We start from the raw sequence: 25,396 nt of genomic DNA, 5'->3' as shown, positions 1-25,396 counted from the left end.
AGAAGTAGAGCTTTTAGTTAAAACCATTGGGGAAATTTGTCCCTGGGTCCCCAAGGAAGGAACGAAAGATTTAGCCTCATGGGAAAGGATCGGGTTAGAATTTATGGCCAACCCGAAAATCGGAATTCCTGTACAATTAGTATGGAGCAAAGTAAGAAACTGCTTTCAACAAATCGCTCCAAGAAATGTTTTGCTTAATGGAACAGTGAATTTGGGAAATACTGCTTTTAATAGTGCCCCTGTGCTGCCGCTTGCGGTTGTGCCATTTTCGGCCCCCTCGCAGCAGCCAGTTCAGGCCCCGTTGTCGTACACGCACTCGCCCTTGTCCAATTTGTCGTTGCCAGATTCATTGCCGCCTGTGCCGGTGCAGCAGACGCCGTCGGCCTTTCAAGCCCCGCCGCGGACTGCCCCACCGCCAGTCGCTCAGCAGTCATCGCAGGCCTTTTACCAGCCAGTGATTTCAAGTCAGCAGCAGCCGCGGACCTCGCTCCAAGCAACGGTCCCGCTTCCTCCATCGCAAGCCGCGCTTTTGCCAGCGATCCAGCAGCAGCAGCAAGCAGCCTTTTTGCCAGCAAACCCTGCTGCCCTGCAGGCCGCGCTCAAGCCAGCAGCTCCAGTTTTGCAGCAAGCTGATTTCCAATCAACAGCAATCCAAGCTTCAATGCAAGCAGCACAACAGCAATTTACCAACCCTTCAGCACCTCCAATGCCAATGCAGATTCCAAGACAAGAGCAAAGCCAAACAATGATGATCCAGATGCCAGGACTTGCAGTACAGAGCCAACAACCTTATGCTCCAACTTCAAGTCAGCCATCTTGTCTTCATCCAACTTCAAGTCAGCCATCTTGTCTTCATCCAACTTCAAGTCAGCCATCTTGTCTTCATCCAACTTCAAGTCAGCCATCTTGTCTTCATAGTCAGCCATCTTCAAGGCATCCAGATGTCAAAGACTCTTTAGCACCATCTAGTGGCTCATCATTTGGAAAGCATCAAGAAGATTTAAACTCACTGATGCCACCTACAGACCCTACAGCAATGCAGCCCATCTGCAGAACTCAAGCTTTAGAAGCAGCTTTGGGACAAATAGACTTTAGTGCTGATCCAATGCACATCTTTCCAGTGATTCGTGCTAATGGAGGACAACCTGCAAGATATCAAGCCATTCCTTTTGAAACACTACGTGAACTGCGAAAAGCCATACGCGAAAATGGACTTCAAGCTCCTTATACTAGAAGTTTACTTGAAGGACTGTCCACTAGTAGACTTCTGCCATCTGATTGGAAGTTGATTCTTCGCACCTTCCTGTCGCCTACAGATGCTCTTCTGTGCCTGCAAGAGTGGAAAGAAGTAGCAGCCAGACGTGCAACGCCACTTGCCACAGAAGATATGCTCACAGGATCAGGACATTACTCCAATCTCAATCAACAGCTAGCCATACCTGATGCTGCACTTGTCACCATAGCAGACATTGTAGTCAAAGCTTGGCGCAGACTACCCAATCGCACAGATGCTAGCTCAGTATCAGGATTCGCTGCAGTTAGGCAAGGTCCAAAAGAACCTTATGGGGACTTCGTGGATCGCCTGATTGTTGCAGTGGAACGCCAGATAGAAGATCGTCATGCCAGAAACATGCTGACAAAACAACTTGCCTTTGAAAATGCCAATGATGACTGCAAGAATGCCCTAACAGCAGTTGCAGCTCGTCCAGATGCCACATTGACTGAGATGCTACGCGTCTGCCAGAATGTCGGTACCCACTCCTACAAAGCACAGCTCTTGGCAGCTGCGGTACAGATGCCACGTCAAGACAGCTCTACGCCAGTCAAGAAGTGCTATGGGTGTGGAGGCGATGGGCATTTCCGGTCGCAGTGCACAACAACGCCAAGGCCTTCTGCCAAGCCGCCAGAGAGATGTCCCATCTGTCAGAAAGGATTTCATTGGGCGAATGATTGTCGCTTGAATCCACAAAACACATCACCTACCTCATCTCCAGTTCAGGGAAACGGTTCTGCGGGCCGCGCCCCGGCCCCGGTAAAACAATAGGGTGCAAGTTCAAGAACATCATGAAGGTCAACCATCCCAGAAAGGTGAACAACGCTACTCCTTATCCAGGTCATCAGGAAAAAAGAGTGATCCAGAGAGATATCCACTCTTCAGATGTCCAGAGAAAAGATGTGACCTCATCAAGCATTCAGGTTCCAGAGGTTTCATCATCTGCCTTACCTATTCAAAGGGTTCCAGTAGAGAACACAGCATTCAGTTCACCTTCTGCTGACCGCCCTTCAGTTCCTGCTGATGTTGATCCTGCTTCACAGCAAGCAATCACAGTCAAGCCTCTGATCGCAGAATTGCCTTCAACGTTGAGAAGACATCCTACTGAAATCAACCTTGCAACACCTGAGCTTTATTCATCTTCAAATCAAGGTCAATCTGTCATTGAAGGACATTTGCCCTTGATGAAACAGCAGTGTTCAAGTTGCAACCCAGCTGATGATCACTTTCCATGTGGCCAAAGAATGCAAGTGGGTGGGCCAGCTCCCTCTTGTGGAAGCTTAAGCATCACTCCAGTTAACAATGTCCACACCTTTGTGTCACCTCCAGCTTTTAAGCTCAGCCCGCCACAACCAAACAACTATCAGGAACAACAACTTCTACTGCCTCGTGTCAAAGAAGAAGTTCCATCCTGCCAGTTTGATGCACAACTGACTGAATGCCAGCAGGTTCAACAGCATCAGCAACTTTTACCAACAGAGGAACCTCAAGTTTGCCAACTCAACGCCAAGCAGCTTCAGAGTTGCCAACTTCAGCAGTGTAAAAAACCCGAAGCCAAAAAGATATCTTCAAACACTGCCAACGAAGAACAAGAAGAATCTTCTGTCCCAGGTATACCACTCTTCTTAACAGAGGACTGTTACTTTTCAAATCCATGGTTTGCTCAGCAATTGCCAACATCCATTCGTGGTCCATTCCCAGACACCTCAATTTGCCTTATCCTGCCTAGGATGGATCGCCTCCCTGCCACAGTCACACTGACTGCAGGCCTAGTTCGAATCACAGATTCATCGCAGTTGCTGATTCCAGGATTTTCAACTGTTCCTTGTGTCCTAACAAAAGGTTTAGAAGTTGCCAGACTCTATTTGCTTACTTCTACGCCTACAGCTCCTGTAGACTCTTTGCCTCCTCAGACAGCAATGGCGCTAATCAAGATTACAGAAGAACGCCCTCATCTCGTCTTAGAAATGGGTGGACGAAAGATCAAGGGTCTTCTTGATACAGGCGCAGATGTCACAGTGATCGCCAGAAAGGATTGGCCTGACCAGTGGGCAACGACTGTCACCCAGGAAGTCTTTGGAGTCGGAGGTTTCGAACCCGCCCACCAGAGTGTGCATCCGATTACCTTCCAGTCAGACTCAGGCTCCATGGTGCAGCTCCGTCCACTTGTTATGGATGTGCCTATCACCCTTTGGGGTAGAGACTTATTGTCTAAAGCAAGAACTGTTGTCCATACACATTTTTGATGTGGGCCTTTGCATCAGCGCCAGTACATGCTCTTCCACTCACATGGAAGGAAGGACCCCCTGTATGGGTCGACCAATGGGCGCTGACGTCAGAAAAGCTCGCTGCAGCAGAGGCCCTAATCAAAGAGCTGCTACACCAGGATCGCATGCAACCCTTTACTCTCCGTCAGTACCTCATGGATAAAGCTCCACAGTCATTTACTTTAGAGCGATCCCTTGATAGTCTCAACACTGTCCTTTGCAGTAAGCCTATTGCAAAGTTCTCCTGGAAAGTTTCACTGCTTGGTAAGGTGAATTCTCCTGTCTACAAGTTCTGTTCAGCAGCATCTTCAAGCACTCTCACGCCGTTGAAACTTTCCTTTGTCTCAGTGATCCAATCGTCAACCATGGGACGTTCCTTGCTATGTTCCGTGCTGTCTTTTGCATGGGCATTCTGTTGGCTGGTTTTGAATGGTACTCACCGTGCCTACAGATTGCTGCCATCACTTCTTGCAGCATACCTGTTTCCAACCAAAACCGCAAACCCTTTTCACCTGCTTTCTGTTGCTCTCTACCTGGTTGCAAATATGCTCCGCATCTCCCCAGGTATTCTTCTGGAGTATCTTTTTCTGCATCAACCAAGAACTCTACTACAGGCTCTTCAGGCAATTCCTCCTTGTGCTCAGAAGTACTGTCTTCCGCAAGGAACTCTTCACCTGAAGATCAAGTCATGTAACCCTGCGTGGTACTTGCCAGCCTGCATCTTCAACGACAACCCCTTGTTGCTTAATCTTCTCAGCGGAGGACTGTCCCTACTTCTGCGGAAAGAACCCCTATTTCCCACACCTGTTTGTGTGCTCAACTCCATTCTTCACTCAAGAAACACGCTGGACAAACTTTGCGTGAAATTCGATGCTCCCTTTTCATCGCAAGCCGTGATTTCCAACTCTGGTTGTTAGCTACTCGCTAACTTCTCAACTTCGTGTCAAATGCAGTAACTCTTCAAAAGTGCTCCACTAATAGCACCAGTTGAGTTCTGGGCAGTTTGCCTTACCCTCCTCAACCTATGCCTTTTGTTTGCCTCTGGGCAGCCCCTTGGTTCCTGGCTGCCTAGATTTGTTCCAGTTATTCCCATACCTGCATTCACTAGCAGATCACCTTGATTTGCTTGCTTAACCTCCTTTCTTCTACAGGTATCGTTGTTTCTTCAGAACTCGATGTTTCAGTACTTTCCTGAGCTCCATGAACTTTTCCTGAGTTCCAGGACTATTTCTTCTACATGGTCATGTGTAGTCGGAGAAGAAGACGACCGGCAACTCATTCATCGTCTTCATCCTCCTCTCCAACACCATTTTGCAGTTCTAAACCTGTCTTGTACTTGTAAAAATTGCATATTTACCTTTGTATGCTTCTTGAAATATCCGCCTCGCATATTATATGTGTTTTCCATATAGCTTGGTAATTAATGATATGGATGTTTATATATGCAAAACTTTTCTGAAATGGTTTCCATTTAGAGCGTCACAATTTTGATGATATGGAAATGTTTATGTAAGGTCAAAGCATCGTCTTTGTGCAGTTCTAGTCATAGATATATTTATACATATATGTTTTATTTCAATAATCCTAAATCTCCACGTTGTGCTTGCAAAAGTTGTAGTTCAAAATGTGGTAACACTTATATGCCTTATTTGAAATATTTCCTTTGGTCAAAGAATTGGTCATTCTCGGATTTGTTCAAGATATATATGTCAAGTCTGGTGGCGTCCTACCCTTTTGGTACCCCTATTTTCTTTGAAGAATACCCCTCTATATGCTACCTTTGGCAGTAAACCAGGTTCCCAGCTTTTCCCTTCACCTTGTTTCCTGCTGTTCATGGGAGACCTTTATGTAGTTGGTTTAATTCCCATCTCGTTTCGCTGGAAACCCTTGCGTAGATGGTTTAAATCCTCATCCTGGCTGGGACACCTTTATGTAGGTAGCTTAAATCCCCTCTTGTGGCGCAAACCACTTGTACTTAGGTGCCTTAAATCCCCTTTCTGGAATCGGACCCTAGTTCCCCGTTACCTGTGGTCGCTGTGGTAAGTCCAGAATCTAAAGTTCCCTCGATTCTGTAGCCTCAGAGCCACAACCCTTTTCCGTTACCTTATCCATTTTCCTCAGTTTTCCAAATAAAAAATTAAAAAAAATGGGGGAGGGGTCTGGGTAGGCCATGTAGCCCCAGCTCTAGTTATACTTTAATTTTGGGTCCCGGATCGGGACCTCTCTTATGTTTGGGCAGCCGTTATCCGTTATTTTAATTTTGGACCTGTATCAGGCCCTCTCTTGTGTTCGGGGAGTAATTTGTTGTTTTACGCTGCACGCGAAAGTATACATGCTTATGAGGTGATTTGTTGTATTACACTACATATTGAAGTATTTATTTATGTCTTAAAGGTTTACAGTGTATCGGATCGATCACTTTTTATGTTTGGCTAGTGGTTTGTTATTTTCATGACTTTATTGCTATGATATCTCTAACCTTCTTTTTTTATATAACTAAATCAAAAATAATTTAATTTAAAACAAAAAAAGAAAGATGATATGTCGGAATACGTTTCACGGATCCGCCATGGATTCACATTTATTTGGTTATTTTATAAGTTTTTCGAGGTCTACTTTTGGTATAATTGCGCGTAAAAGCGAAAGTGAAAGCATGAATGAATAGTGTGGTTCACTTATGAGATTAATCCGCCTTTATTTTGTAGATCCGGTCATGTTCAAAGTTGTTAATGAGCGTTAAACTTGCTTCCCGCCTTTTTGGAGGGCAGCAACAGTGATTTTATTGGTTAAAGTACTAATGATGATGTCACGTTTGTTCCCTAATAAAAGGCAGAGGCACCCCGCTTAGGCAGAGGAGTTCGTTCATGTTCTTTTAGTTGGGTTTTAGTTGAAGTCAAGTTTAGTTTAAGGGGCTAGGAGCGGGCTGGACGGGTTGGATGGGTTTTTCTTTAGTTAGAGTTAGATCGCGGAAGATCATTCGGTTTTAGTTTTAGTTAGGTTTTCTTTTAGGTTAGCCTAGGGTTAGGCCCGCGGAAGATATTTCGGTTTTAGTTTATTTAGTTAGCCTCGCGGAAGATTGGGCGCGCAGGGTCTTTAAGCTTAGGGGAACTTAGCTTAGGGGACGAGCCTATGCGGGTTCTGCCGAAGCCACTAAAGATACAACCGGTGTCTGTCTTCCTTTGGGGTTAAAGGGGGGAGTAAAGTAAAAATTTTAATTTCTTTAATTTGGTCCGCCTATTCAGAGTCAGGGTATATATTTATTTTCACGAGGCAACTGTTCATTAAAGAAGGCAATTAGGAACTCACACTTCATCGGAGTCGTCAATTGGCTTACTCATCATCCTTCAGACTGTGAGGCTTGGCCGGCGACCGTGCTCAAAAGCACGCGGAACGCTGGCCGCTTTCCCCGCAACTGGTACCTCGTGCATAACCAGTCTAAGGCCGTGCACGAGGAGCTCCAGCAACCAAACCCCGACAGTTTGTGTAGGGCAGCATGCCCCTGGATGCTGGTAACGGGGGGGGGGGGCAACAAGACGAGAGGTCTTTTGTCCTTGTGCTGTGATGGCTGGTGCCCAATGCAACTGATGGGGCAGAAGGCAGTGAGCCCCAGCACTACTTGGAGCCAGAGCCCAGCGGCAGGCAGAGCCAAGGACTTCTAGCTTTGGCCCCATCTCCTCTCCCCTGAGTTATATAAAGGTAACACACTCAGGAGGAGGAGGAGCCTGACAGGGTCAGTGGTAGAGCATCTGTTGGGCATGCAGGAGGTCCCAGATTCAATCCCCACATCTCCACTTATGGCTGGGAGAAAGACCCTTGTCTGGAACCCCGGAGAACTGCTGCCAGGCTATGTTAGACAATACTGAGCTAGCAGGACCAGTGTTTGACTCAGCATAACCTAAGAGCCTCACCTACAAATCTTTAATGCACAGGCAGGTGGAGATGGGAGGAAGCATTTTCTTTAGGTGCTTCTCTGCTAAGCTGTTTTGGGCTTTAAAGTTAGGTGCCAGCACCTTGCCCTGGGCTCAGAAGTACCGGTAAATAGGCACCCAGTATAATTTCCAACCTAGCAGTTTGAAAGCACGTGAAAGTGCAAGTAAATAGGTACTGCTCCAGCAGGAAGGTAAACGGCGTTTCCGTGCACTGCTCTGGTTCGCCAGAAGCGGCTTAGTCATGCTGGCCACATGACCCAGAAGCTGTACGCCAGCTCCCTCGGCCAGTAATGTGAGATGAACGCTGCAACCCCAGAGTCAAACATGACTGGACCTAACAGTCAGGGGTCCCTTTACCCTTTACCTTTATAGTTATTTCAGAAGTTGTGTAATACGGCTCCAGATAAGATTTATAGCAGCCTAATTTTGAATTCTTTGACACTGTGTAATAATAATAATACTAACAGTCCTAGTATATTAGGGTTGCCATATTTCAAAAAGTGAAAATCCGGACACAAAAGTTGTTAAACTTTTTTTTGGCAAAGTTGTTGAGCTTTATTGGCTAAAACACAAACCATAATGAAGTTTTTGAGCTATTTTAAAGGGAAATTGCCAAAACCGACACTGCCGGCATGGGTTGACATATGTCCCGGTTTTCCTGAACATTTTAGTGATTTCCGCCTGGACCCCGCTTCCGACTGCAGCCTTCTGGCTATGTCCAGGAAATTCCAGACATATGGCAACCCTACATAGTTAATGCTCAGTGAACACCTTTCGCTTTCTGTTCCTCACTGTTATATACCTCTTGCCGGACTTCCCCAAAACTGTTCAAAACCTCTGCCTCTTTCTCATCTAAGTATTCTTATCGTCTCCCTATCTGAAATTCGCTGCCCATATCAATGGGAATTTCTATGTGAAAATGTTAAAGTTGTTTTACTGAATTGTCTGCTCAAGGACTCCCCTCCTTTCCCCAAATGTGACAGGAGAAAGATCTGAGAGACACACGGAGAGAAATATTCTTACCCATCTAGAGTTAACAGGCTACTGATTTTCCTGTGTTTCTTTTCCAAGAGACGCTGGTCATTCCTTAGGCAGCCCTGTACTGGTATTTTTTTTTATGTTTTATGTTTTGCTATGTTTTTATGATGTTGAAAGCTGCCCAGAGTTGCTGGGGCAACCCAGGCAGATGGGTGGGGTAGATATAATACAACAACAACAACAACAACAACATTATTAATATCATAATCATAATCATCATAATCATCATCATCATCTATGGAGGGCTGTCAGTCCTCGTTTGGCTGTCTTTGTTTCTTTGCTCCCATGGGTTTAATAATTTTTCTGCCTGCTGCAGCAAAAATTGTAATATGCCATGCTAGATGCAGTACAATTTTAAATTGTATCTTTATTGCTTCTTTTATTTCTTGAATTGCATTTTATTGTATTACAATTTTCATTTCATAGAAACGGAACGTAGAGCTGTCTTCCCCCAAAGCATCCAAGGAACTGTAGTTTGTTAAGGATGCTGTGAGTTGGTAGGCAACCCATGTTTCCTTCACAGATTCACTTTGATTGTGACTGGAGAGCCAGTGTGGTGTAGTGGTTAAGAGCGGTAGACTCATAATCTGGTGAACTGGGTTCGCGTCTCCGCTCCTCCACATGCAGCTGCTGGGTGACCTTGGGCTAGTCACACTTCTTTGAAGTCTCTCAGCCCCACTCACCTCACAGAGTGTTTGTTGTGGGGGAGGAAGGGAAGGAGAATGTTAGCCGCTTTGAGACTCCTTCGGGCAGTGATAAAACGGGATATCAAATCCAAATTCTTCTTCTTCTTCTTCTTCTTCTTCTTCTTCTTCTTCTTCTTCTTCTTCTTCTAGCTAGGGATTATGTGAGCCCTTACCTGCCATTTAGCATGGTACAGGAGGTCCGGTTTGAGCTTCTCATCTTCCTGAGAATGAGGCCTAAGTCACCCTAGTAGCCCAACGATTCCTCTGAGTATAGTATGTGGGGATCACAGAATCATCATCGTCTTCATCATCATCATCATCACTTTATTTGTATGCCGTCTTTCCATAGTTAAAACAATGCTCAAGGCGGCTTACAACATGACAAAATTTACACAATTACCAACACAACAAAAGCCATGAACAATAAATAAAACACATCAAAAAGTACACAGCCAAATGGAAAACAATTTCCACCTAAATCATAAAATCTAAAACTAAGGATGCAGCATTAATATCAATCACAATTTAAAATCACATAGATAAAAAACAAAAGCAATTTAAAAACCAAAGGAAAACAAAAAACATTACACACTTTGTGTACAAAGGTGGACATTTGAGCTCCAGCACTGCATGTTAGTAGTAGGAGCTTTGTTAGCCGTGATTAAAATGAACCAGGATACCTTATTAACCCAAGTTTTAACCAAATTAAAAACAACTAGAAACAGTGGTTTTGAGGCTCAGTTTCAATACACTGTTATTTCACATTTTGAATGACTAAATCGTACCATATAATCATAGAATTGCAGAGTTGGAAGGATCATCTAGTCCAACCTCCTGCAATGTAGGAATCTTTTGTCCAATGTGGGTCTCGAACCCGCAACCCTGAGATGAAGAGTCCCATGCTCTACCAATGGAGAACTGAGCAAGTTCAGTGGGCATGAAATGCTACCTGACTACGTTTTGGGAACAGAACGGAGCAGGCTAGAGAAAGGCCTGGCCACCTGGCTGGCAGGCTAGAATGCTGAAGAGGAGCTTTCTACACTGCAATATTTTGTTGCAGCGGCTCCCCCCCCACCCCTTAGTATAAGTGATTTTATCTGCCAGGCCCCAGCAGCTTTGCTCTGTGGGCTTGAGGCAGCAAGTATGTGTTTGCTGAAGGAGCCAGGAGAGAAGCAAACCACACAGCTCTCTTCCCCCTGCATTGGATGATACCATCTCCCCACCAGTGGTGCCTGCAGAAATGTCTGCTCAGCACCCCCAAAGACTTCTGCTTTTGGTGCATGAAGGAACGTGCAGCAGCACCCTGGCGCTGGGTGTTGGGAAACAGGCGCCTCATGCAAACTCTCCTGCAAGACAAATTTCAAGCCTATGAGGTCTGACCTGTACTATTCTGCAGGAGGGGGGTGGCGTATTTTAATGTTCCCATTCTTTTAGTTTTGTCTTTTTAAATCTCCCTGCAAGTAGAAGTTTACCTCGGGTTACAGACGCTTCAGGTTACAGACTCCGCTAACCCAGAAATAGTACCTCGGGTTAAGAACTTTGCTTCAGGATGAGAAGAGAAATCGCACAGTGGCAGCAGCAGGAGGCCCCATTAGCTAAAGTGGTACCTCAGGTTAAGAACAGTTTCAGGTTAAGAACGGACCTCCAGAACGAATTAAGTACCACTGTATAGCAGGAAGATAGCTGAGCTTAAACCTTTCTCCTGAATGTGCTCCCCACCTCCTGTTTTCCCCAACAGCAGGCAGGAGTTATTGGTTTTCCTTTTTTTTTTTTTTTTTTTTTGCATGGGAGAGCATTCAAAAACACTACCCCCATCCTGTAGCTTGAAGTCACACCCGCTGGAGTTTTACCTCCTTGTTCTCTTGCACATGACAGGGTCAATTTATGTAGGATCAGATAATCATAATGTTGTGGGGTGGCCATATGTCATGGAAGCTGTAGTTGAGATTCCTGCATTGCAGGGGGTTGGAAGAGATGGTCTTTGGGGCAGGGTCGGAGCAAGTTGGGTGCGGTCCTCCCTGGGTGTCACCTCTGAGGGGGGCGACAAAATGCTGTGCGGCCCTCAATGTCTGTGAGAGACTCTGTGGCTTTGGCGCATGCTGGCTTCCCGCTGCCAAAAAGGTCCATTCGCCAGCTCCCCCTCAGCTGTAGGGTGGCAGGCAGACTCCTCGTTGCAAGGCATGCAATCTCTGCAAAAAAAAAAGCTCAACAACTCTAGCGCCCCCCCCCCCCCAATATGAAATTTTCGCAGGCAAAAAAATTATTTTTTTTCAATGTGTGGAGGGGGGTGAGAAGATATTTTCTGCACCGGGTACCACCTGACCTTGCTACGCCACTGCCTTGGGGGTCCCTTCCAACTCTACAATTCTATTATTGCTCTGTCCATTGAACCACACAGGCTGTTTAGACTCAGGAACCCCGAGGGAGCTGGTTTTCTTTCGTGACTGGACTTAAGAGCTCCAGTGCTGATTGCGAGCAACCTCCTCCCTCGGTTTCCTGAGCTGGGGGTGCGTCATCGCCCGGGAATTCCATTGTCGAGATATGGCCGGGATTTGTGGAAACCTCGCTGTGCAGTCCTGGGAAAGCTCAGCCGTTGACTTCCCCACCTGTTGCGTTTTTCAAACCAGAACCCGCCATACGGAGCCGACCCAATTGTTAGGCAGGGTAAGGCGGCAGATACTGGACCGGTGGGCAGCAAAGTTCTGGAGGACCAAGCTCTGCCCTCTCTGCACTAGGGTTGGGTCAATTTGTCAACTGTACTTTCTTATCTTCCCAGGTTTAGGTACGTTTTGCCACATTTCTGTATGAGTTTCCAAATCTCTTCTTGGGAAAAAATTGCAAGCAGAGGATTACTGCAAGTTTCTTCCAATGCACACATATTTGCACAGCTATTTCCCCATACGTCATACATGGAGGGAGCCACACCAACCTGGGCCATAGTTAGAGCATCTGCTTTGCAAAAGGTCCCAGGCTCAACCCCCGGCGTGCCCAGGTAGGGCTGGGAATAACCCCAGTCTGAAATCCTGCAGAGCTGCTGTCCGTGTAGACAGTTCTGAGCTAGATGGACCACTGGTCTGACTCAGGATCAGGCATTTCCTATGCTCGCCCACTGGGACTTGAGAGACAGAAGTGTTTGATGTTTTGGTTTCAGTCCTGCATAATCCCAGCTCTCTCTGTACTCAGTTTCCATTCCTTCTGGGACCAGCCCTACTGTTTGGCAGGGTGAAGCGACTCAGCTCAGCCTGCAAATTGGGGTGGCCAAATGCAAAAGAAAACAGGGCTCCTGTGCCTTGAACAGTCACGTAGAAAGGATTTCAATATCTGCTGGAATTCCTGGGGCAGGAACCTGCTGCAAATCCTGCGGTACTTTGGGGAGCACTGAACTTGTTCACCCTTCTTAGCTTATTATTGTCCTTTCTTTTAACCAATAGGGTTTAGATTTTTCTGCCTCTGGCATTCCCAGAAAAGGGGAGGGATGGCAAATTCTTTGGAAACCTAACATTACTGGAAGTGGCAGTATTACTGCGGAGAATCAGTCTCATGAGAGAGGCTTGGCCCAGTCATTGCATTGTTTTAACTTCAAGCGTGTTGTTAAAAACTCTTTCATCTACTTGGGTTTTTAAAGCCAATTTACCCTAATAGGTTTGTTTTCTTTAGAGTTCCAAGTGTGTGTGTGTGTGTCTCATCCTTGTTTTCTGATGGTTCTGTTTAGGTTGGCTTCTTTGATTGTTTTATTGTTGTACGTTGCCATGAGTTTGGGGAACTATGAATTATTATTATTATTATTATTATTATTAATCATTCCCTCATTCTTGTAAGGATCTCAGAGTTCTTCCATGTGCTCCAGCAGACATTTTGCATGGACTGGGGAACTTTTGGCCCTTCCAGATGTTGATGAGTGGCCCTGCTGACTGGGGCTGATGGGAGCTGGAACTCACAAGTTCCTCTTCCCTGATTCCCAAATACCGGTAATAATAATAATAATAATAATAATAATAATAATAATAATAATAATAATAATATATTTATTTATACCCCGCCCATCTAGCTGGGTTTCCCCAGCCACTCTGGGCAGCTTCCAACAGAATGTTAAAATACAATAATCCATTAAACATTAAAAGCTTCCCTAAACAGGGCTGCTTTCAGATGTCTTCTAAAAGTCCCTGATCCTTTGCTTGTACACTCCCCCCCCCCCACTTGCAGGAGGCGCTGTCAGTCGTAAGCGAGGACCAGTCCATATTTGACCCATCCTTTGGCACCCCACACCTCCTGAAGACAGAGCTGCCCTCGGTGGACAACTACGGTGGCAAGGAGGGCATCGGTCTGGAGGAGCCCCAGTGGCAAGCCCAGGCCAACAGCAGAAGCCATGTGGTGAAGCAGGAGAACGAGCAGGTCAACTGCTCCAGCAGGTCAGTGGCACTTCTTTGAGCTGGCTAGCAGAAATTGAGCCGGCAAGGCCATGGGTAGGCAAACTAAGGCCCGGGGGCTGGATCCGGCCCAATCGCCATCTAAATCCAGCCTGCAGACGGTCCGGGAATCAGCATGTTTTTACATGAGTAGAATGTGCCCTTTTATTTAAAATGCATCTCTGGGTTATTTGTGGTGCCTGCCTGGTGTTTTAAAATGAGTAGAATGTGTGCTTTTATTTAAAATGCATCTCTGGGTTATTTGTGGGGCATAGGAATTCGTTTGTTTGTTTGTTTTCAAAATATAGTCCGGCCCCCCCACAAGGTCTGAGGGACAGTGGACCAGCCCCCTGCTGAAAAGGTTTGCTGACCCCTGGGCAAGGCTGTCCCCTCCTCCCAGCAGGCAGGTTCCATCATGCGAGGAAGCTTCAAGGGCTAAATTTCTTGTAATCATGTGGCTGCTCAAGGCCCAAAAACCTTGGATATTGGTTTCGCCCAGCTTAGTACTGCTTTTGATAGGGAACTTGACCAGCTTCTTGGTGGGTGGGGAATGATAGTCTAAATGGGCCTCGCACCAAGTGAAAACAGAACATGAGAGAGATAAGAGAAAACTGGCTGACATATTTGATCAAGAAAACATAAAAGCAGCTGACAGGGACTGTGTACACGCCATCCAGTCAAGGCATGCTCCCCCAAAAAGAATCCTGGGAGTTATAGTTTGTTAAGGGTGCTGGGAATTGTAGCTCTGTGAGTTCCCGGATTCTTTGGAGGCTCTTTAAATGTGTGTTGTATATGGAGCCTAGCATTCCCTGCCTGTGCAGCTTGCTTAACCCAGATCTCTGCATTCTTTCCATCTGAAGTTGCCGCTTTTTCTTTCTGTTTTGTTCAGAACTTGCTGCTGTGCCTTTAAGAGCAGACTGCTTACAGCAGGTATCCCCAACCTTCAGCCCTCCAGATGTTTTGGACTACAATTCCCATCATGCCTGACCACTGGTCCTGTTAGCTAGGGATCATGGGAGTTGTAGGCCAAAACATCTGGAGGGCCGCAGGTTGGGCATGCCTGGCTTACAGGGACATAAAGAGCAGGTGCTGAGAGGCGATCCTTTTACCTGCCCATTTCTTGCAAAGTGCAAAGAGCAAACCAGGCTTTTTTTAAAATTCCCGGTCAGTTGGCAACCCTTCTAAAGCTCATGGGCTTGTTTGCCCTGCCGTTGCAAAGATCTGATGCACAGAGGCAGGGCAGGCCATTGGTGGCTGGTGCCCATTGGGACTGGCAGAGTGGGCGGCAGTGAGGCCAGCGATAGGCAGATCCAACTAGGATCTGGGAGATCAGGGTTCAAATCCCTACTCAACCATGGCCCTGTCTCTCAGCCGAACCTACCTCACAGGGTTGTTGGGATTGAATGAGGAGGCCGGAGAGCCAGGGTACACACCTTTTCTGAGCACCTTGGGAGAAAGGGTGGAAATACGAATGCAGTGAATATATATAAATATTCTTCTTAACGCACCATGCTCCAGTGAGGATGGGGTCATCCCCTTCCCTGCTGCAGTGCCTGGGCCTTTCAGACCATCTTCACCGGCTGCAGGACGTATCTTCCCCTGGAGCTTGTGGCTGCTCTCAAACCCACAGGAAACAACTCACTTCCTCTTCAGCCAAGCAGCTTATATTAGGCGAATTTGCATCCACCAACAGGCATCTGGTGCAAAAGAGGTTAGCATAGTTCAGGGCTTCCCAACTTCTTGAACCTCAGCTCAAGCTCTGCTCAAAAGGAAGGTGAACTCGAGGGAGGGACACAGCTACAATTCCCAGAGTGGCTTAACAACCATCCCTCTTCGCAAGGAATGCTGGGAATGGTAGTTCTGTGAGGGGGGCAGGAGACTCCTAACAACCCTCAGCACCTACTAGACAAACTACAGCTCCCAGAATTCTCTGGGGGTGAAGCCACCGCTGTTTGAAGTGGTATCATAGTGCTTTTAATTGATGGTGTGGATGTTGGCCCAAGATGTCACAGCCCACCACAGAAAAAGCCTGTTCTTGGGCTGCCACACTCAGGAGGAGGAGGCAGCACACGAAGAACAGCCTCAGAGGATGGTCGCAGAGTCCAGATTGGGTTCTGCCTCTGTCACCACCTGCAAAATGCTGGGAGAGTGCCGTTCCGCTGTGGCAAGTTCCCAGACCTCAGTGAGCATGTCGTCCAACAAAGCCCCCTCTCCCTCTCTTCTCCACCAGCAGGCAATCGCCCGTGGACTGCAGTGTGACACGGAGGGGCAAATCAGGGGGAGCAGTTGACCCGTCCCAGGTATCATATCCAGGTGGATACAACAACCAGCGCAGCAGCCCACCTGTTAACCCCCCCAGCGAGGAGAAGAGGGTCATTGTCCCAGCAGGTCAGTATATGGGGCTTTTTGGCATCTCCCCGCCTTTCTCCCCGACTTCTGGTTCACACGCTATGCTGAACCCAGGTACAAGCTCTCTCTACACATGTACAAGGGTGTGTGTGTGAAATAGTGTGCAAAGGTGTGTGTAAAATAGTGTGCACTTGTTGGTTTCTACAGCTCAGCTTTTGTGTGCACAGACTGTACACTTGTTGAATGTAATGTGCGAATACCCCTGCTGGCTTCTTGTATTGGAGAAAAGCCTTTTCTTCCAGTAATGGCTGGTTTCCCAGGCTGTTATTCCACCTGCTGTGGGCGACTACCAAATCCCATTTGTAAGCTGTACTCTTGACACAAGGGATGGTGACCAAATCACTTCATTTAGAACAAACTCTTAACACATGTAAAGCATGAGAAAAGCCCACTAGAAACCTACAGGTATATCCTTTCAGCTGCCTCAGTCTCTAGAACGCCTGAGCTTTTGTGTAAAACCAGAACTACACTAGAAAGTAAGGGGTGGCGGTGGTGGATGGTTGTTCAGTTAGAAGTGACAGGAAATCACACTTCACATGCTCAGAGGCACAATCATCTTACATCTTCCCTGTCTGAGCTCTAAACTTCAAAATAGGTCAAGAAAGGCCTATGGATGGTGTATGTTAAGAAATTCCAGGACATGTTTTATGTGAACCATTTCACCAAACATAAGAGCACCCCACAGAACCGATTACGGTAGGGCTGCCATAATTCAGAAAGAGAAAATGCAGATAGTAAAGTTGTTGATTCTGTTTTTCAAAATCGCAAAAAAATGAAGTTTTAGAGGGGTTTCCCCCCCAGAAATCACCAATATCACCACTTCCGATATGGGTTGCACCATGCATTTAAAGCACATGACTTCCCCCTCAAAGTATGCTGGGAACTGTAGTTTGTTAAGCGTGCCAGGAATTGTAGCGCTATGAGTGGTAAATTACAGTTCCCAGGATGTTTTAAAGCATGTGCCTTTGATGTATGGTGTGTACTCAGAGGTAGCCTCACTATCATAACGCCCCAAAGCATCCTGGGAACTGGAGTTTGCGAAGCGTGCTGGGAACTAGCTCTGTGAGGTGTGAACTACAGTTCCCAGGGGCCTGCAGAGGGTGTTCTGCCCAAGGGACATCCAAAACCTGGAGCCAACATTGTACCTAGACACCTGTATCTCTCCAACAGACCCCGGCGTGTGGACCCACGAACACGTCCGCCAGTGGCTTGACTGGGCAGTGAAGGAGTACGACCTCATCGATGTTGAAACCGGCCTCTTCCAGCATGTGGATGGCAAGGAACTGTGCAAACTTGGCAAGGAAGGTTTCCTGCGGCTCACTACACCATACAACGCCGACGTGTTGCTGTCTCACCTCAATTACCTGCGCCAGAGTAAGGCCATTGACAGGCTCAGGTGGCAAAACTCAGTTTTCAGATAGAGGCTGTGTGTGGGACAGGGGGGCGTTGCACAAGAGCCACTTCTAAAAAATTGCTTTATGCCCCACCTTGCAGAAACCTCACGGGGAGCTAGTTATCTGAGCCATGCAACACTATCAGGAGAATTGCATGACAGATCTGTGGCAGGATTGCGGTGCTGGACACGAGGAGTATGCATTTCCTCCAAAAACACCTTGCATGTAGAGCACTAGCCGCTCAGAGAAGCTGCTTCCATGACACTCTAACTTTCTATGTGTGGGGTGGTTTAAAAGAAGGGGGGGTGCATTCAAATGAAAGATCCTCCACTTGCAGTCTGAAGTAGAACATATCCAATGTGGAATTTGAGACCCTTGAATTTGAGACCCTGGGCTGGAGGGACAGACATAGTGGGAAGCAGATTCCTTAGCTCTTGAGTTAGCTTGGAAAGCATTCTATTATTCTTACTGCAACTATGATTACCCTGTGATAATAGCAAACGAAACCGCAATCTGTGGCTGGCCAATGACCACCGCAGGCCCCCCCCCCGCCCTCTAATAACTCTTCTGTCTTTCTCTCTCCTCCACCCAGGCAGCCCCACTTTTACATATCCGCCTGCGCCAGTCATTACTCAGCAGCCCCCGCCCCCACCACCCCTGAGGGCCCAAGTCAAATCCGGTAAGTTGCCAACAAAGGTAATGGCAAGATTGGAACATGGGGCTGGGATAGGACCTGCATCTCACAGCTCTAACATGAAAGCAAAGTTGTGGTGCTTGAGAGTGAGCCACCGAGTCAGGGGAGGTCAGGCTATAGACCCAATCAAGCAATCCTCACCTTCCACAGTAGTCATTATCGATATCCCCCATTCTCTCACTTTTTACATAGAAGCAATGATGCCGACCTGCTGCAGACCGGTGTTTCTCAGTGTTTCATTCCCAACTTTTCCCAAATACAAACTACTGTGTTTAAAAAAAAAAAAGAAGAAGAAGAAGAAAAGAACTGCACCTCCAGCCTCTCCAGTTGTAAAACACCACTGAGGCTCTTCAAAGCTACTGCACCTTTAGTTAGAAGCTTCCTCCTTGTAGCTTCTGCCACTAATTGCTTCCTGTTGAAAGCGGCGCAGTGTTGGGGAATGCCCCTGAATTTGTCAATTCCTATTCTCCGCATGGAGGGGAAGGAGAGCACATATATATTTGGTTGTTATGCAGTATTGCAAGCATAGTGAACACGGATAAAATACACCGCCGTTTCCCATTTTACAAGACGGGGTCTTTGAATCATCTGTGAACTGTGTCTTTCCTCCCTGAAATAGCACCCCTGTTTAATTCAGGCCCATTTTCTCTCTCTTGGTGCAGAGTCTGCATATGAAGAAATACGGCGCAACAGCTGGGGCAGCGGCTCCATCAGCACAACTTCCAAAGGTACTGGTTAGTCATTCCCAGAATAAAAGCTGGGAAGACTACATTTTTAATATCTCTCCTCTGGTAGTGTTGATATGGGGAAGGGCCATAGCTCAGCGGTCCAGAACATCTGCTTCTAGTGCAGAAGGTCTCAGGTTCAAATCCCGGCATCTCCAGCTAGGCTTGGGAGAGACCCTCCTGCCGCCTGAATCCTGGAAAGCTGCTGCCAGCCAGTGTGGCCAATACTGAGCTAGGAGGACCAGAGGGTGGGTGGGTCTGACAGCTCCCAGTTGTCCTAACCTTTGTGAACTGCTTGGGCAGGAATTAGTCGTTCTCAGTCTGGACAGTGGCACTCTGGATTGCAAACTCCACCACCGATTTGGAAAAGCTACAGGTGCCCGATAGGCAGAGGACCCCTCCAGACATCCTTTTTCTTGTGCACACATGATTTTCTGTTCTCATAGTGCCAGAACACAGAGTCATTCAACAAAGCTAAAGGGTATGAGATTCAGGAGGACGAGGGAAGAAGCGCACCCTTAATAATAAGAATAATTTCTTATTTATACCCCAGCCACTCTGAGCGGCTCCCAACAGAACATTAAAAACACGATAAAACATCAAACATTAAAAACTTCCCTAAACAGGGTTGCCTTCAGGTGTCTTCTAAAAGTCAGATAGTTGTTTATTTCCTTGACATCTGATGGCAGGGCATTCCACAGGGCGGGTACCACTACCAAAAAGGCCCTTGCCTGGTTCCCTGTAACCTCACTTCTTGCAGTGAGGGAACCACCAGAAGGCCTTCGGAGCTCGACTTGGGTAGAACGATGGGGTGGAGATGCTCCTTCAGGTATACTGGGCTGAGGCTTTAAAGGTCAGCACCAACACTTTGAATTGTGCTCGGAAACGTACTGGGAGCCAATGTAGGTCTTTCAAGACCGGTGTTATGTGGTCTCGGCGGCCACTCCCAGTCACCAGTCTAGCCATTGCATTCTGGATTAGTTGTAGTTTCCGGGTCACCTTCAAAGGTAGCCCCACATAGAGCGCATTGCAGTAGTCCAAGCAGGAGATAACTACAGCATGCACTACTCTGGTGAGACACAGTCTGCGGGCAGGTAGGGTCTCAGCCTGCATACCAGATGGAGTTGGTAGACAGCTGCCCTGGACACAGAAATGACCTGCGCCTCCATGGACAGCTGTGAGCATAGAGAAAATGTTAAACTACGGAACTTGCTTCCACAGCAAGCTTCCACCAACCTACATTGCTTTTACAAGGCGATTAGACAAATTTATAGAGGTTAAGTGCATTGATGGATATTCATTCTGATGGCTGTAGGATACCTTTTGAGAGCAATGTGCCCTTGAATACCAGCTGCCAGGAACCAGCTGCCAGTGTGGTGTAGTGGTTAAGAGCGGTAGACTCGTTATCTGGGGAACCGGGTTCGCGTCTCCACTCCTCCACATGCAGCTGCTGGGTGACCTTGGGCTAGTCACACTTCTCTGAAGTCTCTCAGCCCCACTCACCTCACAGAGTGTTTGTTGTGGGGGAGGAAGGGAAAGGAGATTGTTAGCCGCTTTGAGACTCCTTCGGGTAGTGAAAAGCGGGATATCAAATCCAAACTCTTCTTCTTCTTCTTCTAAGCAGGACAGAGCCATGGGGCTCAAGCCCCTCTTGCGGACTGTCCATAGGCATCTGGTTGACCCCTGTGAGGAACAGGATGCTGGTCTAGGTGGGCCTTTGGCCTGATCCTGCTGTGCTGTTCTTCTGTTCTTTTGACTTCAGTCAAGGGGAAATAGTTCTCAGTCCTGGTTAAATCAAATAATTGCATATGGACATCTTTTGTCTCTCTCTCTTAATGCTTCCCCGGCTGCTTTTCCATCTTCAAGGTTCCCCACCACAGATCCAGGGCGTCGGCAGGACTCCTGATTCAACACGCATTGCTCCAGGTACAGTTTTGCACCTTTCCCAGGAGAAGTTTGCACCACTTGCACAGCCTTGGGACTGCCAACTTTTTTTTTTTTTAATCAGCCTCTGTAACTGCATGATCTGCAAATAGCAAGGGCTCCAGTATATCTCCATGCTGTCAAAAGGATCACCTGCTGATTTCTGTAGATCAGGTTGTTAAAGGCAGAAGAGCAGATTAGGCTCCTCTTTTTCTTGTCAGTTGGCAACTATGCTTTCCAATGATACCACACGTTTTGTGGTGTAGGGATGGCAAGCATATTCTTATAACGCTCTCAAACGAATATATTTAGCTTGCGCAGATGGAAGGGGCAAAGCAGGGCTCTTATATCCACAGTGTCGAAGAGAGAATTTTGACAGAATGCTGAAGGGAAGGGGAAATCTGCACTAGCTAAAAATCTCTCTTCTATATAAACAGAGAAGATAGATCATGGACTTCAACAGGTGACCCTAGCATCAATGGCATCCCTTTATTTAAATACCCCTTCTTACCCCTAATATATTTTCCACTTATATTTCATCTCCACAACAACCTTGTGGGGTTGGTTATGACAATTCTTCTGCGGCTGGAGAAAAAAAGGCTGAGGAGCAGAGATGCTTCCAAGGTCACAAATAAGACCACAGCTGAGCGGTAGCCAACTTTTTTTAATAGCAGGGCTCCTGTGCCTTTAATGGTTATGTGGCTAGCAGGAATTCAGCTGACAAAGCTTTTCTCAGCATGCAAAGAACAGTGATGGGAAGTATGGTTGGATTTCTGCTTGCCACTCAGCTCCTAAAGAAGTTGCTAAGAAGAGAAGTTGGCAAACTACCACGGTGGTGATTTGAACTTGGCTCCCAATGCAATAGCATCAAGTAGGCCAGGGATGGGGACCTGTGGCCCTCCAGATGTGGTCGGACTTCAACTCCCATCAGACCCAACCAACATAGCAAATGCTCAGGTATGATGGGAGTTGTAGTCCAGCAACACCGGGAGGGCGACCCCAAGTTCCTCGTCCTTGAAGTAGAACATAGTGGCTCTTGGAGCAGTTGGGCCAGAAGGAGGTCTAGTTGTTACTGAGGTGGTCAAGCCTACCTGTACCTGCTTCGGACGGCAGGTGTGGGGTCACATTGCTGAATGCAGAAATGCATATCCTCTCTCCCTGCACAAGGATTGCTAGCATGTCATGCCTGCAGCCTAGCCTTGAACTTGACAGCCTAGTTTTCTATTTGCAGGGACTCTTTTTTACTTATATGGAGGAGCTGCAACCTGCAGTCTGAAGTGGTACAGCCCAGTCCAGAGCTGTACTACCTCAGCCAGAGCTCAGCCAGGGAGCGCCTGAGAACAGCAGTGAGGCTTCCCAGGCGATGCCGCAAGGCTGAGCTGCAGGTAGGGAGGTGCAGCTTACTCCAGCCCCTCTCACGACTCCCTTCTCATTCTCACCAGATCCATACCAGGTCCTGGGACCCACTAGCAGCCGCTTGGCAAACCCAGGTGGGTCCAAACATCTCTTTCTCTTGGGGAGTTAGAGGGTGTGTGCAGCCGGGCTCATGGCACAAAGGTGCCATAATGGGAAAAGAAAGCTTCGCCTGTTGAATCTCCTTCTAAGGCTGGGAAAGGCCAGGGAGATAGCAAATAGGTGCTTGCAGAGCTGAAAATTCCCACCTGTTTAGTGAGCCAAGCTGTTTGCTGTGACAAAAGCTTGGGCATAGGAGAATATGGGAGCGAGGAGCAATGATGTACCATGTTCAAAAGCCCAGTATTGGTCTCCAATAGAGATGGGGAACCTCCGGCCTTCCAGATGTCATCAGACTACAACCCCCATCATCCAGTGGTCATGGATGATGTGAGTTGTAGTCCAGCAACGTCCAGAGGGCCGCAGGTTCCCTGGCCCACAGCACCCGCATTAGACCTGCCCTCTTAGCCTGGCCAACCCACTTGCCGACCAGCTTCGCAGACAGGTCGGAGCTCCCACCTTTGCCCCCAACCCTTAACCAGGCCCCTTCTATCCCCCGGCAGGCAGCGGTCAGATCCAGCTGTGGCAGTTCCTCCTGGAGCTGCTGTCGGACAGCAGCAACGCCAACTGCATCACCTGGGAGGGCACGAACGGCGAGTTCAAGATGACGGACCCCGACGAAGTGGCTCGGCGGTGGGGCGAGCGCAAGAGCAAGCCCAACATGAACTACGACAAGCTGAGCCGGGCGCTGCGCTACTATTACGACAAGAGCATCATGACCAAAGTGCACGGCAAGCGCTACGCCTACAAGTTCGATTTCCAGGGCATCAACCAGAGCCAGCAAGGGCAGCCGGGCGAACCTGCCCTCTACAAGTACCACCACACGGACCTGCCTTACCTTCCGCCCTACCACCAGCAGAAGGTGGGCTTCGGCCTGGGCCACGCCACCCAGATGCCCACCTCCCCCACGGGCTTCTTCGGGCCCACCTCCCCCTACTGGAATTCCAGCGGGGGAAACATCTACCCGAACCCCAACGTGCCCAGGCAGCCCGGAAGCCACTTGAGCTCTTTCTTTTAGTCCCCTTGATGCCTCCGGGGCCCTTGGAGCTACTCGGACTCCTGCGGCAGACAGCAGACAGCAGCCGAGCCCCAAGACTGTGAATTATCCTGGGTGGTGGTGATGAGGGTCCTGCCACCAGGGGGCACCCCTCTCATCTCCTTTGGCACTTAGCGCAACGCCCATCTTAACTCCTCCTTCGCCACTAGGAGGTGCTGGACTTGGCTGGAACTTCTACAGCACAGATGGGGAGCCTGCAGCTCTCCTGTTGGTGTTGGGACTACAACTCCCATCGTCCTTGACCCCAAGCTGGGGATGATGGGAACTGGAGTCCGGCAACTTCGGGGAAAGGGCCACAGCTGCCCCATCCATGGCTCCCGAGCGAACAACAGACCCTAATAAGGGCCTCTAATTTGCATGCACCATAGCAAAGGGAACTTGAGGTTGCAAGAGATGTTAGGCTGCTACTTGTTGTTGTCGTTCAGTTGTGTCCGACTCTTCGTGACCCCATGGACCAGAGCATGCTTGGCATCTTTTCATGGCTGGCCTAAGACGTTTTGCTGATGACAAACACAGCTGAGCAGAGCAGGCTAAGCTGGGGGAACAGCACAGGCCGCAGGGGACCTGCAGCCTACTCCTCCAGCCCTTAGCTGCCACACCTCTCTCTCTCTCTCTCTCTCTCTCTCACACACACACACACACACACACACACACACGACATCTGCCACCTAAGGTGGCTGTCTCACTCTCCCTTAATGGCAGTGGTTCCCAGAGTGGTTTACCAATCAACCCCTCTTCCCAGGGAACTCTGAATTGTAGTTCTGTGAGGGGAATAGGGGTTGCCTTAACAACTCTTAGTGCCTCGAGCAAACTACAGTTCCCAATATTCTTTGGGGGGTTGGGAGCCACGGCTGTTTAAATGTATGCTTAAAATCTAGGGTGTGAATATGCCATAGTCGCCCTTGTAGAACTTAGCAGAGAAGACAAAACTAGAATGAGCTGGCTCTGGCAGTCATTGGCTCTGGCTCCTCCTACTGTTGGGCTCCCTGCTTTCTGCCCTACTGGCCCCAATGGGCCACTGAGGAGGTCAAGCCTCTGTGTTAGACTATCAGCTGCTGGGGGAGAAGAGACACTGACATACAGCCACAACAGTAGCAGCGCCGTTTTCTCTTGGAACATCAAATTCCACTCTCTGTTTCCAAACCCTGGTGTGACAATAGAAGTAGTATTTTTCCAGCATAGCGGTGATGGTTGAAAAGGGCCTTTGCTCCTGACGGGCATTTCCAGTGTATTTGGGCAGTGGGGAGTGGGGGGGGGGGTAGAGATTAAGGTAGCAAGTGCTTATTGGCTAGCACTCATGCCATCACCAGGGCTGCTTTTGCCCCCTTAAACCAGCCCATGGTTTTTGCAACTATTTTTTAATGTTTTAATGTTTAAGGTTCATGGTTTTAATTTGCCAGGTGGGTGGGTGGGTGGGTGGGTGGGTAAGGAAAAGGGAGAACATTTATATTCCTATTTTTTAAAAGATGCATGTGTGGCAGTTTTAAAATAAATATTAAGAGACACCAGGGGTTAAGAAGTGCATGTATATGCATATCAAGAGGGGTTGAGCTGAACGCTGCAGGTGAACAACCTATAGTGACCTCCACAAAATGGTCTTCGCCATTCTATGTGATTACAAACCTCAAAGCACAATGGTTAGACTGAACTCCGTTCAAGGCTCTCGAGTGGGCTATTTTCTAACCCCTTTCCAAAGTCTTGAGTATTTTCCAACCTCTTTCCAAAGTCTGGAGCACCTATTCCCTTCTCATCTGTACTAAAAGCACTCTGTTTCCTTCCAGAATCCCTACAGTGGTTTGGAGTCATGCTATTTTGGGGCAGCATGGCAAATTAAGAAGTCAGCACCCCAGACCCAGCCAATGGGCACTACTAGGGTGTGGGTCAGCGCAGGTATCCCTGTGGATCCTGGACAATCACTGGTGCTCTAACAAGTGCCCCAGGGTGCCTTGTGGTAATGCCAGGCCTCATGCTGCGTACTGCAAATTTGCCTCTAAACAGTGTGTGGAGGCCATCTATTAAGAATGGAACATATATTGGTTTTCAATGACTTTAGCAATCTCAGGATCTGTGGAGGACCGTCATT

At 47.9% G+C, this 25,396-nt stretch overlaps 1 protein-coding gene across 3 annotated transcripts in view; it reads left to right on the top strand.

Annotated features, from left to right (window-relative positions):
- Nucleotides 1–23,895, top strand: part of LOC117051605 (retroviral integration site protein Fli-1 homolog) — a 38,166-nt gene extending 14,271 nt beyond the window's left edge. The window contains exons 2-9 of one of the 3 annotated variants that reach the window (XM_033158163.1): nt 13,397–13,602; nt 15,833–15,987; nt 17,179–17,382; nt 17,995–18,081; nt 18,759–18,824; nt 20,688–20,747; nt 22,187–22,234; nt 22,760–23,895. In XM_033158163.1, coding sequence (XP_033014054.1) covers nt 13,397–13,602; nt 15,833–15,987; nt 17,179–17,382; nt 17,995–18,081; nt 18,759–18,824; nt 20,688–20,747; nt 22,187–22,234; nt 22,760–23,274 — 1,341 coding nt within the window. In that variant the 3' untranslated portion in view covers nt 23,275–23,895. Of the gene's footprint in view, nt 1–13,396; nt 13,603–15,829; nt 15,988–17,178; nt 17,383–17,994; nt 18,082–18,758; nt 18,825–20,687; nt 20,748–22,186; nt 22,235–22,759 lie in introns of all 3 variants that reach the window. The other 2 variants (XM_033158161.1, XM_033158164.1) reach the window with 2 other exon arrangements.
- The last annotated feature ends 1,501 nt before the right edge of the window (nt 23,896–25,396 follow it).

The sequence above is a fragment of the Lacerta agilis genome, chromosome 8 (assembly GCF_009819535.1).
Source record: "Lacerta agilis isolate rLacAgi1 chromosome 8, rLacAgi1.pri, whole genome shotgun sequence".
NCBI lineage: Eukaryota > Metazoa > Chordata > Lepidosauria > Squamata > Lacertidae > Lacerta > Lacerta agilis.
This window is presented reverse-complemented; position numbering and strand designations above follow the sequence as displayed.